The following is a 17,057-nucleotide window of genomic DNA, read 5'->3' as shown; positions in this document are numbered from 1 at the left end:
AAAAAAGGAGCAGCTCTTACAGCCAGATATTTTTCCCGCCCTCCATCTTGGATTACCCAGCTCCTGCTCTATCTTCCTCAATCTCTCCCTACTTCCTAATTTCTTCCTGAAATCTTCAATGCCTTCCTCGATCTCCCTCAATCCATCTTTCCATCGCCTTCAATCGACCTCGATCCTTCCATCTCTGTCCACCTCTCTTTCAATCCCTCCTTTCCACTATCGTTTCAATCAGGTCCTGGGCTAACGATGAGCTAACACATATGGTCTGTCAATCAAAGTCCCCAACAGTCTGTACTGCTGGAGAATTTAAATAGCTCTCCTGGATATCTTCAGCAAACAGTCTACATAGTTTAATTAAAGTTGACATTATAACAGTCTACACAGTCTATTTAAACAGCATAGTAAGGGAGCAAACAGAGCCTACTTAAACATCACAGTACATCAAAAGTGCTGAAAACTGTCCAGGCTGCCAATGGGTTCTGGTTTGAGTCCATTCACAAGTTGGATCTTTAATATTACACATCAGGACGGGGTCTTAAGAACGAGTGTTCTTACAGGGTTAACGGTAGGGTTCTTAGTAAGGTGGAGGAGCAGAGGGATCTTGGGGTCTATGTTCATAGATCTTTGAAAGTTGCCACTCAGGTGGATAGAGCTTGTAAGAAGGCCTATGGTTCATTAGCAGAGGGATTGAATTCAAGAGTTGTGAAGTGATGTTGCAGCTGTACAGGACCTTGGTTAGGTCACATTTGGAGTTCTGGTCGCCTCACTTTAGGAAAGATGTGAAAGCTTTGGAGAGGGTGCAGAGAAGATCTACCAGGATGTTGCCTGGAATGGAGAATAGGTCGTACGAGGATAGGTTGAGCGTGCTAGGCCTTTTTTCATTGGAACGGAGAAGGATGAGGGGTGACTTGATAGAGGTGTATAAGATGATCAGGGGAATAGATAGAGTAGAAACTTTTTCCCCGGGTACAATAGAGTGTTACAAGGGGACATAAATTTAAGGTGAAGGGTGGAAGGTTAGGGGTAGGTTCTTTACCCAGAGAGTGGTGGGGGCATGGAATGCGCTGCCTGTGGGAGTGGCCATCGTGGGCCGAAGGGCCTGTTCTGTGCTGTATTGTTCTATGTTCTATCTATGTTCTATGTTCTTCCAAGACCTCACCCGTGGCTAACGACGATACAAAAATATCAGCCAGGGCCCTCACAATTTCTTTTCTAGCCTCTTGCAGTGTTCTTGGATATATGTGGTCAGGACCAGGAGATTTATCCACCTTTATATATCCTAGTACATCGAACACCTCCCCCAACTGTGATATGGACTGATCTCCAACATTTTCTTACATGCTAGGTATGACTCTCGACAGCAGAATGCTTGTCCCTTTGATTCCAGTTTTGCAGGGGCTCCTTGATGCCACACTCAGTTGAATGTGGCCTTGATGCCAAAGATAGTCACTCTCACCTCACTTCTTTTGTCAATGTTTGAACCAAGGTTGCAATGAGGTCAGGAATGGAGTGGCTCTGGCAAATCCCAAAATGAACATCACTGATCAGGTTATTGCTGAGCAGGTGCTGCTTGACAGCACTGTTGATTACATCTTCCATCACTTTACTAGTGATTAAGAGTGATGGGGTGGTAATTGGCGAGGTGGGATATGTCCTGCTTTTTGTGTATAGGAGTGTTATTGACCAGACCAAATACTCTCAAAATATATTAAGAAGATAGCCTAACTTTTTCTTATTTTAAACACAAGTGTGAGGCACTGCATTCCAGATGCAATTCGATTGGTCAACAGCCAGTCTTGAAGCAAAACACATTTTATTCATAGATAATTGTTCAAAAGACAACAAAAGAAAGAGGAAATCGGAATAACTTAACTCTTTTGGAAAGCTTTAACAGAATAATAGATTATTTAACTACTGAGCAGTAACTGTTCCGATGCAGTAACATCCCATAAACACACCCTTAATAAAGGTAAACTCATTAAAATGGATTATTTAACAGGCAATTCTCCAGTCTAGCAGGAAAAACATCAAGAGAAAGCTCCAAAAGAGAGCAGCACAGAGGGATGAACTATAGCTTCCAAATGCAGCTTCAAAACTAAAACTGTGATAGCTCAACCACACCCATTCAGGCTACTCCCATTGCTTCAACTTTGCATAAACTGTTTACATTATTGGCTTCAGAGCAGACTGCCTGTCACCTTTGTCAGAACCTTTCTTCATATAAAAGAAAGGATAAAATACAGCTCTGAAAGCCATTGTATTGTCACAAGGCTATACCTAGGTAAATGTCCACATTGTTGTGAAGATGCCAGCGTTGTAACTGTTCCGAAACAGTTTGGCTAGGAGAGTGGCAAGTTCTGGAGCACAAGTCTTTAGTACTATGGCAAGAATGTGTCATTTAAACTAATGGTGCTGGAATCATGTTATTGCCAATACAGGAAAGGAAAGTTCATGTTCGACAACAACGGTCTAAATTTTTCAAATGCGTTAAAGCCAAATCGCAATCAAGAAACACGGGTATTGGCAGAATCAACTGTATCTGTAATACTGGGGACAACCCGCGGTGGTCAAGATGGATCAGCCACATGGGGCTTCAGGCTTAAGATCGTGCAAATGTTTCAGCCTTATCTTTTGCCCTAGTGTGTTGCATTCATTCATCATTGGGGATGGGGATATTTTTTAAGCTTCCTTCTCAACTGTGTGTTTAATTGATGACCACCTTTCACAACTGGATGTGGCAGGACTGCAGAGTTTAGGTCTGATCCATTGATTGTGGAATCACTTAGTTCGATCACTTTCAGCTCACACAGTTTGGCATGCAAATAATCCTGTTTAGTAGCTTCATCAAGCTGACACCTCATTTTTTGGTATGCCTGGTGCTGCTCCTGGCACCCCTCCTGCACTCTCCATTGAACTATTGTTGATACCCTGGCTTATTGGCAATGGTTGAGTAGGGGATATACCGTGCCATTGGATTGCAGATTGTGCTGGAGTGCGATTCTACTATTGATGGCTCACAGCACCTCATGCATGCAAATCTTGAGTTGCTAGATCTGTTTGATGTTTGTCCCATTTAGCATGGTCATCATGCTGCATAACACTTAATGTAAAAGCGGGACTGTACAGCAGTCTCTCTTTTATCGAGGGTTCCATGGACAATTGCACCTGCAGCTGGCAGATTGTTAAGCACGAGGTCAAGTATATTCTTTCCTTTTAAAAACTGAAAGAACTATGGATGGTGCAAATCAGAAACAAATACAAAAATCATGGGAGAAGTTCAGCAGATCTGATAGGATCTGTAGAGAGAAATCAGTTAAAGTTTCAGGTCAAGTTAGAGTTCTTTAATGAAGTGACCAGGAAGGTTGATGAGGGCAGGGCAGTAGACATAGTGCATACAGATTTCAGTAAGGCTTTTAATTAGGTTCCACATAGTAGGCCTGTCTGGAAGGTTAGATTGCTTGGAATCCAAGGAGAGCTGGCAAATTGGATATAAAATTGGCTTGTTGGTAGAAAGCAGAGGATGCTTGTCAGACTGGAGGCTTGTGCCTAGTGGTGTACCTCAGGGGTCAGTGCTGGGCCTGTTACTGTTTGATATCCATATCAATCATTTGGATGAGAATGTACAAGGCATGATTAGTAAGTTTGTTGATGACACTAAATAGGCATTATCGTAAACAGTGAGGTAGATTATCAGAGATTGCAGCAGGATAGTGATCAGTGCACCAAGAAATGGCAAATGAAGTTTAATATAGATAAATGTGAGGTCTTGCATTTTGGAAAGTCAATTCAAGGTAGGAGTTTCATGGAGAATGTTAGGGCTTTAAGGTGTGTAATGATACAAAGGGATCTTGGAATTTAGGTGCACAGTTCTCTGAAAGTGGAGTCACAGATAGACAGGGCAATGAAGATGACCTTTAGCACAATGGCCTTCATCAGTCAGTGCACTGGGTGTAGAAGTTGGGTAATTATGTTGCAGTTGTACAGGACGTTGGTTAGGTTGTACTTAAAGTATTTTCTTCAGGTTTGTGACCTTACTGTAGGATGTTATTAAACTGTAATGAGTGCAGAAGAAATTTATAAGGATGTTGCCAGGACTCAATGGTGTAACTTATGGGGAGAGGTTAGACAAGCTCGGACTTTTTTCTTTACAGCATAGGAGACTGAGGGAAGATCTTATAGAAATGTATAAGATTGTGACAGGCATGAATAGAGTGAGCATCGGTTTAAGATTAGAGGGGAAAGAATACAAGGGAACCAGAGGAGTAACTTTTTTTTAACATTGTGTGGGTTTCCTCCGGGCACTCCGGTTTCCTCCCACAATCCAAAAATGTGCAGGTTAGGTGAATTGGCCATGTTAAATTGCCCATAGTGTTAGGTGCATTAGTCAGAAGGAAACGGGTCTGGGTGGGTTACTCTTCGGAGGGTCGGTATGGACTGGTTGGGCCAAAGGGCCTGTTTCCACACTGTAGGTAATCTAACTTAATCTTAACAGAGGGTGGTACGCTTATGGAATAAGCTGCCAGAGGAAGTGATTGAGGCAGGTACACTAACAACATTTAAAAGGCATTTGGACAAACACATGGATAGGAAAGGTATGGGCCAAATGCAGGGAAATAAGGTTAGTGCGGAAGGACATTTTAGACAGCATGGACTAGTTTGGGCCAAAGGGCCTGTCTCTGTGCTACAGGGCTCCTCGACTCTATGCGTGAGTCTTCCTCAGAAACTCTAGTTCCTCAATGTCCAGTTCTGAGGAAGGATCATTCAACCCAAAACATTAACTTTGATTTATCTCCACAGACACTGCCAGAGTTGCTGAGCTTTTCCAGCATTTATTTTTGTTTTTTTCTCATACCCTGCCACAGACCCACTCTAGTAAACATGTCCTTTAGGACCCGATCAGTTTAATCAGTCATGCTGCTGCTGTGCCAGTCTTAGTCTTGGACATTGAAATCCCCAACCAGAATATATTTTGTACTCTTGCCGCTTCAGTGCTTCCTTCAAATGATAGTCAACATGGGGAAGTACTTATTCATTAGCAGAGGGAGAATGGTAGGTGGTAATCAGCGGGAGGCTTCCTTGTCCATCTTTAAACTGAAGCAGTGAGTCTTCATGGTGTCTGGAGTCAATATTGCGGCCTCCGAGGGCAATTTCCCTCCAAACATATACTACTGTGCTGCCACCTCTGCTGGGTCCGTCCTGCCAGTGGGACAAGATAAACCCAGAGAAAATGGTGGTGGTGTCTACAACATTGTCTGTAATGTATGATTCTCTGAGTATGACTGTATCAGGCTGTTACTTGACTAGTCTACCAGACAGCTCTCCCAAATTTTATCACTAGCCCCCAGGTATTAACAAGGACTTGCAGGATCAACAGGGCTGTTTCTCCCATTTTCTATTCCTGTACCTAGGTCAAGACCAGGTAGTCTGTCAGTTTCATTTCTTTGAGACTTCATTGTAATTGATACAACTGGCTTGCAAGGCTATATCAAAGAGCAGTTAAAAGTCAGAGTCAATCACAATGCTCTGGGTAGGGAGTCACATGTGGGTGAGGATGGCAGATTTCTTTCTGTGCAGGACATTACTGAGCCAGATGGTTTTCCCAACAATCGACAATGGTCTCATGGCCCTCAGTAGATTCTTAATTTCAGATTATGTTTTCTACTGAATTTAAATTTCACCATCTGCCATATTCCACCATTCCATCGAACCTAAGTCCCCAGAACATTAGCTGAGTTCCAGATTAATATTCTATTGATAATACCACTAGGTCATCGTCTCTGCTGTACTTTTCTGACAGACTTAAACTTGCTTTAAAGGATATAATTATCATACGAGACTTTTGGAAATCATGAGATCAGATCCTCATTACAGAATTCCAAGGATAATGCAATCATACTACTGATATGACCAGTTAAGATTCTGGTCAATTGTGCTTCCATACGCTATTGATGTCGGATTCAGCAATAGTAATATAATTAAAGATCGCTAGATTGTGGTTTAGATTCTCTCTAGTTCGAGATAGTCTGGTACTCGATTAGCATGAAGTTTACTCTTCACTTAACAGCACAGGCTTGGATGTGGTGTAGGTCTTTCAGCATGTAGGCAGGAACAAAGGATTGCAAATGGTACTACAAAGTGCACAATCACCACCAAACATCACCATTTCTGACTTTATGATGGAGGGCAGATTATCGATAAATCAGCTGAAGATAATTGTGACTGGGACACGACATCATGAACTGCAGGGATGTCCTTGGAAACGTGTGGTCACCAAAACCGACATTATCTTTTTTGGCACAAGATATAGCTCCAACTGGTGAAATCTCTGTCCAGTTCTGGTTTCCCTGTTTTGGGAAAATATTATTAAGCTGGAGACGGTTCAGAAGAGCTCTATCAGGATATTGCTGGGAATGGAGGGTTTGAGTTGTAAGAAGAGGTTGGGTAAGCTCCAACTTTTTTGTACTGGTGCATAGGAGTTTGACAGGTGACCTTATCAAGGTTTGAAAATCATGCCACTTTTTTTCCTGAAAGTGGGGGATTTCAAGACTAGGGTGCACAATCATCTGATGAAGGAGCGTCGCTCCGAAAGCTAGTGTGCTTCCAATTAAACCTGTTGGACTATAACCTGGTGTTGTGTGATTTTTAACTGCATATTTTTAAGGTTGAGAGGAGAAAGATTTAACAAGGATATGAGGGGCAATCTTTTTACACAGAGTTGTTTGTGTGTAAAATGAACTTTCAGAGGAAGTGATGGATGTGGATACAATTGCAACATTTAACAGACATATGGATAAGTACATGATTAAGAAATGCTTAGAGGCAGGCGGTTCTAGTTTAGATTGGGATTATGGTCAGCATGGACTGGTTGAACCGAGGGGTCTATATCCATGCTGTATGACTCTGACTCTATGATGAAGTGTTGGTCAGATTTGATTTCTTGCATGTAGATTATAAGCTTCTGAAATTTTTCACATTGTCAAGTAAATGTCAGTATTGTAACTGTACTGGAAGACCCTGACTAGGAGGAAGCCAAATTTGAAGCATCAGTCTTCAGTAGTATCACAAAGTTGTTGCCAGGAGCCATAGCCTTTGCTGTGTGCAATTATATCATGTTGGCTGAAGACTGGCACCTATGATGCTGGAGAATTCAGGTGGCAGGCAAAGTAGATCATCCAATTGACACAAAAAGCTGAAGATGGTTGGAAGTGTTTCTGCCTTGGCTTTTGGACAGATATTCACAGAACACAGAACATCCAGTTTCCTCCCACAATCCAAAGATGTGCAGTCAGGTGAACTGACCATGCTAAATTGCCCATAGTGTTCAAGGATGAGTAGGTTATTAGTCAGGGGAAATATAGGGTAGGGGAATAGGTCTGTGTGGGATATTCTTTAGAGGGTTGGCGTGGACTTGTTGGGCCAAAGGACCTGTTTCTACACTGTAGGGATCCTATGTTTCTATTCTATGACAGCACAGTACAGGCCTGTTGGCCTTCGATTTCACGCCAACCGGTGGAACCAATCTGAAGCCCATCTATCCTACACTGTTCCATTTTCATCCATATGTTTATCCAATGACCATTTAAATACCCTTAAAGTTGGTGAGTCTCCTACTGTTGCAGGCAGGGCGTTCCACACCCCTACTACTCTCTGAGTAAAGAAACTACCTCTGACATTTGTTCTATATCTATCACTTCTCAATTTGAAGCTATGTCCCCCTCATACTAGCCATCACCATCCGAGCAAAAAGGCTCTCACTGTCCAACCTATCTAACTCCTCTGATTATCTTATGTGTCTGAATTCAGTTACCTCAAACCTTCTTCTATCTAATGAAAAGCCTCAAGTCCCTCAGCCTTTCCTCAAAAGACCCTCTCTCTATACTAGGCAACATCCTAGTAAATCACATCTGAACCCTTTCCAAAGCTTCCACATCCTTCTTATAATGGGGTGACCAGAACTGCAGGCAATACTCCAAGTGCGGCTGCACCAGAGTTTTGTACAACTGCAAAATGACCTCGTGGCTCTGAAATGCAATCCCTCTACCAATAAAAGCTAGCACACTTTGTGCCATTTTAACAATCCTATCAACCTGGATGGCAGCTTTCAGGGATCTAGGAACATGGACACGGACATCTCTTTGCTCATCTACACTGCCAAGAATCTTACCATTAGCCCAGTACTCTGTATTCCTGTTGCTCCTTCCAAAGTGAATCACCTCACACTTTTCCACATAAACTCCATTTGTCACCTCTCAGCCCAGCTCTGTAGCTTATCTCTGTCTCTCTGCAACCTGCAATATCCTTTGGCACAGTTCACAACTCCACCGAACTTCGTGTCATCCACAAATTTACTAACTCATTCTCCTATGCCCAGGTCATTTATAAAAATGATAACTCGGCAGTGCACCCAAAACAGGCCCTTGTGGTACATCACTAGTAACTGAATTCCAGGAAGAACATTTCCTATCAACCACCACCTTCTTTCAACTAGCCAATTTCTGATCCAAACCACTAAATCACCCTCAATCCCATGCCTCCATATTTTCTGCAATAGCCTACTGTGGGGAACCTTATCAAACGCCTTACTGAAATCCATATATAACACATCAACCACTTTACTGTCATCCCCCTGTTTGGTCACCTTCTCAAAGAACTCAATAAGATTTGTGCGGCACACCTTACCCTTCATAAAACCATGTTGCCTATCCCTAATCAACTTATTCCTTTCTAGATGATTATAAATCCTTATCTCTTATAACCTTTTCCAACACTTTACCCACAACTGAAGTAAGGTTCACTGGTCTATAATTACCAGGGTTGTCTCTACTCCTCTTCTTGAACAAGGGGACAACATTTGCTATCCTCCAGTCTTCTGACTCTATTCCTGTTGACAATGATGACATAAAGATCAAATCCAAAGGCTCTGCAATCTCCTCCCTGGTTTCTCAAAGAATCCTAGGATAAATCCCACCCGTCCCTAGAGACTTATCTCTTTTCTCACTTTCCAGAATTGCTAGCACCTCCTTCTTGTGAACCTCAATCTCGTCTAGTCTAGTAGCCTGTATCTCAGTATTCTCCTCAACAACATTATCTTTTTTCCAGTGTGAATACCGATGAAAAATATTCATTTAGCACTTCCCCTATCTCCTCAGACTCCATGCACAACCTCCCACTACTGTCCTTGACTGGCTCTAATATTACTCTAGTCATTCTTTTATTCCCAATATACGTATAGAAAACTCTAGGGTTTTCCTTGATCCTACATGCCAATGAAATCTCATGTCCCCTCCTGGCTCTTCTTAATTCTCTCTTTAGGTCTTTGCTGGTTAGCTTGTAATTCTCAAATGCCCTAACTGAGCCTTCATGTTTATCCTAACCTAAGCCGCCTTCTTCCCCTTGACAAGAGAACGATGTGCGAGGATTCATTATCATTAAGGTTTGAGTGATTGTAGAGCTGTCTCCTTCTGTTATTTCCTTAATTGTCCATAGCCATTCATGATCGGATGAGGAAGAATTGCAGAGCTTTGATTGAATCCATGGGTTGTTGGATGTTTTAGCCCGCTCTACATATAATTAGCCCGCTCTACATATAATTAAACAGCAGAAGCAGCATCTTAAGTTCTAGCTCTAATCTAGTTCTAAGTTGCAGTTTCACTCAGTTGATATCTCATTTTCAAGTATACTTGATACTATTCTTAGAATGCTTCTTCACATTCTTCATTGAACCATGAGTGCTCTCCTGATTTGATATTAATGAAAGAGTACAGGATACTCTGGACAAGGTCATTACAGATTTTGGTTTATTACAATTCTGCCACCGCTGATGGCATACAGCATCTCACGATACCATTTCAGCTGCTAATTCTGTCCTGAATCAATCACATATAACATGCTGGCGCCACACAAAGTGGTGGTGGGTGGCCTCAGTGTAGAGACATACAAGCATTCAAGTCTGCATTCCTGGGACGCGGAACAGGGCTGAAGGTTGTATAAGAGGAGCTACCAAGGAGGAGCAAGAAGTGTATTTATTGGGGAGAAAATCATATAATTGCACATATTGGTAGCTGCAGAAATATGTCATGCTGAATGAAAGGCAATGGACTAGACAGTTAAAATTGTCCTCATTCGGTTATTCTTCTAATTGTTAACATATGGCCTTATTAATTGTGAGGTCTTGTTTATTGATTAGATTAGATTAGATTACTTACAGTGTGGAAACAGGCCCTTCGGCCCAACAAGTCCACACCGACCCGCTGAAGCGCAACCCACCCATACCCCTACATTTACCCCTTTAACCAAACACTATGGGCAATTTAGCATGGCCAATTCACCTGACCCGCATATCTTTGGACTGTGGGAGGAAACCGGAGCACCCGGAGGAAACCCACGCAGACACGGGGAGAATGTGCAAACTCCACACAGTCAGTCGCCTGAGTCGGGAATTGAACCCGGGTCTCTGGCGCTGTGAGGCAGCAGTGCTAACCACTGTGTCACCGTTCCGCCCGACACGGGGCACAGTAGTTCAACTTTTCATTGCTGTCCACAGTAGTTCAACTTTTCATTGCTGAATTTGAAACTGAACTGATAGCTCCTTGAGGAAGTCAGTTGAAACATCTGCAAACTTCCCCGGATAGATTTATTGTTAAACAATAAATTTGAAATTTTGCAGAAAATGAATCCTTTTCCTTCTTCAGTTTTTCTTTTGCAAACAAGCTTTGAATTTGACAACTTCAAGGATTTGCAGACATCCCAGGTCTCACCCCAGCCCCACATTCAGGATTCACACATACAATGGCAGGAGGCTTCACCTACTCCTTCCACAGTTGTAAAGGTTGCACCCAACTTGTCACAATCAGCTGACATTTTTACAAAATAATTTATATCAAACAGATATATCATGATAGACAGATCAATGGGATTTTGTATCATTTTTGATGATCAAAGGACTTACACAGTTTCTAATGCAATGAACTGGTTATATTATAGTCTACATTCAGCATCAGCAAAAACTGCAGTACAATTTTAGCAAGGAGTGACGTAGGCAAAATCAAGACTGTGTCCACAGTAGTTCAACTTTTCATTGCTGAATTTGAAACTGAACTGATAGCTCCTTGAGGAAGTCAGTTGAAACATCTGCAAACTTCCCCGGATAGATTGAAAAAGCAGCTTGCCATGCTCTGAAGCATATATCTGGGTCAAACAATGTGCCGGTGCATGTAGGAAATGTGTTATTGTGCTCTATAATTTGGTGGTAAGTGACAAAAATCCTTTAAGTATGACTAATTGTTTTCAGAGATCAATCATGGCGGAAAATTATAGAGAGAAACTGATGTATTTTAAGTTTGCTGAAAAATCACAGATCATAGAATCCCTATGGTGCAAAAAGAGGCCATTCAGCAAACTGAGTCCACAGCAATCCTCCAAAGAGTATCCCACCCAGACTGAGACCCTCACTCTATTCCCATAACTCACATTTAATTCACCTGATTTGCACATCCCTGGACATCACTGAACAATTTAGCATGGCCAATCCACCTAACCTGCACATCTCTGGGAAGAAACTAGAGCATCTGGCAGAAACCCACACAAACAAAGGGAGAACATGCAACCTCTACACAGACTCCCAAAGCTGCAATTGAACTGAGTTTCTGGCGCTGTGAGGGAGCAGTGCTAACCACTGAACCAATGTAAATTTCTATTTTTACTGCCAATCATGCTTCCTTCTCTACAGATGCAACAATTGATTTCCCAGTGTTAGTTTTAATATTGAGGGCACTGCAATTAATGTTGATATTTTTGAAATACTTTGTGCTCCAGGCAGAGGCAAACTTTGGTTTTCAATGCATGTTGTGATCCATTTGTCCACTTTAATAATCTATAATCCATAAAGTAGCAGCTAAAGGATGCACAAAAATGTGTTCCTTAGTTTTTGCTTGACACAAAGATAATGAAACTGTTACCGACCTACTTAGCTTTAAAAACATTCAATGAGAAGGCCTCAACTACTTCACTGGGCAGGGAATTTCACAGATTCACAACCCTTTGGGTGAAGAAGTTCCTCTCCAACTCAGTCCTTAATCTGTATTCCCGAAGTGTCAACTCTCCTCCTCCTCGGATGCTGCCTGACCTGCTGTGCTTTTTCAGTGCCACACGTTTTTAATCTGATCTCCAGCACCTGCAGTCCTCACTTTCTCCTAAATCCCTAATTTTGAAGCTTTTCCCTCTTGTTCTCGGCTCACCTGCCAGTGGAAACAACCTCCCTGCTTCTATCTTATCTATTCTCTTCATAATTTTATATGTTTCTAAAAGATCCCACCTCATTCTTCTAAATTCCAATGAATATAATCCCAGTCTACTCATTCTCTCCTCATAAACAAACCCTCTCAACTCCTGAATCAACCTAGTGAATCTCCTCTGCCCCCCCCCTCCAGTGCCAGTACATCCTTTCTCAAGTAAGGAGACCAAAACTGCATGCAGTACTCCAGGTATGGCCTCACCAGCACTCTCTTCACACCTGTAACACACTTCTCTGCTTTTAAACTCAATCCCTTGAGCAACGAAGGACAAAATTCCATTTGTCTTCTAATTACCTTTGCACCTGTGAACCAACCTTTTGAGATTCGTAAACAAGAACACCCAGGGTCCCTCTACACAGCAGCATGCTGCAAGTTTTTACTGTTCAAAGGTAGTCAACTAGGGCAAAGTTTATTCTGTTCTTGATGGGAAAGAATTACAAAGTGATGTTCACTGAGCTATAAGGTAAGAAAATAAAAACAGTAGTTAGAAGTACCTTAGCTGTTGAAATTAGAAATGACGGATATGAAGGTATACTTGTCCAATATTATGAAGGACAACCTGAGAAAAAATTGTCCATAGAATGTTGAATGATAACCACTGTCCCAAACAGAATATTTAGTCAACATTACAAGTGATGTCTACTAATTGGTGTCTAGATATACAAGATAGAGTGTAGGGCTTTTGTAGTGCAGCAGTAGTGTCTGTGCATCTAAGCCAGGAGGCCTGGATTCAATTCCCACTTGCTCCAAAATAACATCTCTGAACAGGTTGATCAGAAAATATCTATATGGGGTAACAAATGGAAGTTGGGGAGTTACCCTGGTACGGACAATAAACTCACTGCACAGACTCTGTGTCTCTTAGATTCTAACCAGGCTCCTCAAACAGAAACTATTAATATCATAGGTCATATAGGCAATGATATCATACAACCATGAAAGAAACAACCAGCATTTACAGATGTAATATGAAGTGGAAGTTTCTAATCCTTACCCTGATTCTTGACTTCCGCAAACTCTTTGTTGTACTCCTCAAGCGTTTCCCGCAGCTTTTGATTCTCTGTTTCAATATCATGCATACGTTGGACTTTGAGCTGGAGTTGTTGTCCTAGATCTAACGCTTGAACAGGATCTACAAAGCAACAACAGAAGGGAAAATCATCACAGATAATCAGACATACTAGAACTGAAGAAATCATTCCGTACATGCTCCACTCTCTGTGTGAAAAAACTGCCATGTAGGTCCCTTTTAAATTTTCCCCCTCTCATTCTATGCCCTCGAGTTCCAGTCAGGTCCTAAAGGACATATTTACTAGAATGGTCTACGGCAAGGGGTGAGGAAACCAACAAAAGGAAAAACATACGTGACACCAATTGTTAAAGTTCACTTGAGAATGTAACTTTATAAAAATTCTGTGATTTACAATTGAAAGAACTGAAATCAACATGTTCATTCTAAAAGATGAGTGACTTAACAAACAATCCAGGTCTTTTTCAATATATAATTTCTGTTATATCACACTGTAAACTTTTGCTATAAATTCTGTGTCTTACGATCTTATACTCCACAACCACCTTATGAAGGAGCAGCGCTCCAAAAGCTACTGCTTCCAAATAAACCTGTGGGACTATAATCTGGTGTTGTGTGATTTTTAACTTCATACACTCCATCTCCAAATCATGACTTCTTAAGAATTCCAATCATTTGGTCAGGTATGATTTGCCCTTCAAGCAGCCATGCTGACACAGCCTGATTATATGACATATTTCTAAATGCTCTGCTATTACACAATACTAACATTTTCCCAATAACAGATGTTAAGCTGATTGGTCAATAGTCACCTGCACTTTGTCTCCTTCATTGTTTGAAAAAAGGTGCTACATTAGCAGTTTTCCAATCCTCCAGGACCTTTCCAGCATGTAAGGATTTTTAGAAGATTACTACCAAGGTAGCCATTATCTAAGTGGCTACTTCCTTTAGTATCCTTGGATGTATCATTTCAGGTCCAAGAGACTCATCGATGTTTAGCACCATTTAGTTCCCTAACAAATATTATGAGAGAAAAAGTAGTATATTTATTTTCTTTATGTCTTTTGCCCCTTAATTATTTTGGAATGCTACTTGTGTTTGTACTCTGATGGAAATTATTTATTCAACTCTTCTTTCATTTCCTTGCTTCCCATTACTTCCTCCCCGGCCTTATTTCCTCAGGAGCATATCTTCATTTTGGCTTCTTTATATATTTAAATAAACTCTTGCCAGATGTCTGAAATTACTTACAGATAATACTCAAAGTTTATTTTCTCCCTCTTTACTTTTTTCAGTCATCTTTTCATTTGCCTTTAAAACTTTTCCAATCCTCTGGCTTACCACCAAGCTTTGCCACTTTGTATATCTTTTCTTTCCATTTGATGCTATCCTCAACTTCCCTGGTCAACCATGGTTGGTTTATGCTCTTCCTAGAAACTTTCTTTCTCAATGGGATTATCCTTGTTGTGAGCAATAAACTATTTTCTTAAATGTCCATCATTATAATTCAACTATCTTTGCTGCTAAACCCTCGCAAATCAACCTCAGCGAGCTCTACCCTCATTCCTTTGTGATTACCGTTATTTAAGTTACTGCTGTTTCTGACCCATGTTTTCAGCTCTCAAATTTAATGCTAAATTCTGTCATGTTATTGCAACTGTTTTTTTTTAGGATATCTTGTACAACTTTGTGATTGTTTATTGAAATTGCCTCAATATACACCATCAGATCCAAAATAGGCTGATCCCTAGTTAAAGCCATAATATAGTTTCTCGGAAATTATCCCAAATATACTTTATGGATCCTTATTTGTGGCTACCCTCTGTGAATGTGACTTTCAAAATCTACACGAAGATTAAAGTTTCGCAAGATTAACATTTCGCCTTCTGTAAGTGCCCTGATTATCTCCTGATTTATTCTCTGTCCTACCATATAGCTACTATTAGGGTGTCTATAAACTACTATTACCAGTGTCTTCTCCTGTATTATTTCTCACCTCCATTCACATTGATTCTATATCTGTAAACTCAAGGTCATTTCTTGCTATTGTATTTATTCTATCCCTCAATAACAAAGTTATGCACCACTGTTTCCTTCCTGCCCGTCCTTTTGAAAAGTCGCATACTTACTAATCTCTATTTGAGCAATCAACTTATTGACCTTGTTCTGCACACCATGTGCATTCAAGTAAAGGGCCAATATTTTGCCTTTTTTTTTTATTTATCCCCCTTGACCTGATTTGTTGCTGTTCTTCTATGGTCGTACACTATGCCCCCTTCTTGTCCCACTCTGAGTATTGTCATTCATATATGGATACCCTACAAAGCAACCATATTGTTTTGCTCTGTAGCCTATATTTTCCCTCTCGCAAACCCTTCCCCATTTAACACTTTCTACCATTTACTGCAAGGCAGGAAGCAGAGGGTAATAGTGGAAGGATGCTTGTCGGACTGGAGTCATAGAGTCATAGAGATGTACAGCATGGAAACAGACCCTTCGGTCCAACCTGTCCATGCTGACCAGATATCCCAACCCAATCTAGTCCCACCTGCCAGCACCCAGCCCATATGCCTCCAAACCCTTCCTATTCATATACCCATCCAAATGCCTCTTAAATGTTGCAATTGTACCAGCCTCCACCACATCCTCTGGCAGCTCATTCCATACACGTACCACCCTCGGCATGAAAAAGTTGCCCCTTGGGTCTCTTTCCCATCTCTCACCCTAAACTATCCCTCTAGTTCTGGACTCCCCAACACCAGGAAAAAGACTTTGTCTATTAATCCTATCCATGCTCCTCATCATTTTGTAAACCTCTATAAGGTCACCCCTCAGCCTCGGACACTCCTGGGAAAACAGCCCCAGCCTGTTCAGCCTCTCCTTATAGTTCAAATCCTCCAACCCTGGTAACATCCTTGTAAATCTTTTCTGAACCTTTTCAAGTTTCACAACATCTCTCCGATAGGAAGGAGACCAGAACTGCACGCAATATTCCAACAGTGGCCTAACCAATGTCCTGTACAGCCACAACATGACCTCCCAACTCCTGTACTCAATACTCTGACCAATAAAGGAAAGCATACCAAACGCCGCCTTCACTATCCTATCTACCTGCGACTCCACTTTCAAGGAGCTATGAATCTACACTCCAAGGTCTCTTCATTCAGCAACACTCCTTTGGACCTCACTATTAAGTTTATAAGTCCTGCTAAGATGTGCTTTCCCAAAATGCAGCACATCGCATTTATCTGAATTAAACTCCATCTGCCACTTCTCAGCCCATTGGCCCATCTGGTCCAGATCCTGTTGTAATGTGAGGTAACCCTCTTTGCTGTTCACTACACCTCCAATTTTGGTGTCATCTGCAAACTTACTAACTGTACCTCTTATGCTCGGATCCAAATCATTTATGTAAATGACAAAAAGTGGAGGACCCAGCACCAATCCTTGTGGCACTCCACTGGTCACAGGCCTCCAGTCTGAAAAACAGCCCTCCACTACCTTTGAGCCAGTTCTGTATCCAAATGGCTAGTTCTCCCTTTTAGATTAGATTACATTACAGTGTGGAAACAGGCCCTTCGGCCCAACAAGTCCACACCGACCCGCCAAAGCGCAACCCACCCATACCCCTTACCTAACACTACGGGCAATTTAGCATGGCCAATTCACCTGACCTGCACATCTTTTGACTGTGGGAGGAAACCGGAGCACCCGGAGGAAACCCACGCAGACAC

At 41.6% G+C, this 17,057-nt stretch overlaps 1 protein-coding gene across 5 annotated transcripts in view; it reads right to left on the bottom strand.

The window, feature by feature from the left end:
• The window catches only part of LOC122564179 (protein CASP-like), a 601,305-nt gene that overhangs the window by 291,886 nt on the left and 292,362 nt on the right, over positions 1-17,057 (bottom strand). For all 5 annotated transcript variants that reach the window (XM_043718857.1, XM_043718858.1, XM_043718860.1 and 2 more), the window contains one exon: positions 13,288-13,425. In XM_043718857.1, coding sequence (XP_043574792.1) covers positions 13,288-13,425 — 138 coding nt within the window. The remainder of the gene's footprint in view (positions 1-13,287; positions 13,426-17,057) is intronic.

Source organism: Chiloscyllium plagiosum, chromosome 28 (genome assembly GCF_004010195.1).
Source record: "Chiloscyllium plagiosum isolate BGI_BamShark_2017 chromosome 28, ASM401019v2, whole genome shotgun sequence".
NCBI classification, from domain to species: domain Eukaryota; kingdom Metazoa; phylum Chordata; class Chondrichthyes; order Orectolobiformes; family Hemiscylliidae; genus Chiloscyllium; species Chiloscyllium plagiosum.
This window is presented reverse-complemented; position numbering and strand designations above follow the sequence as displayed.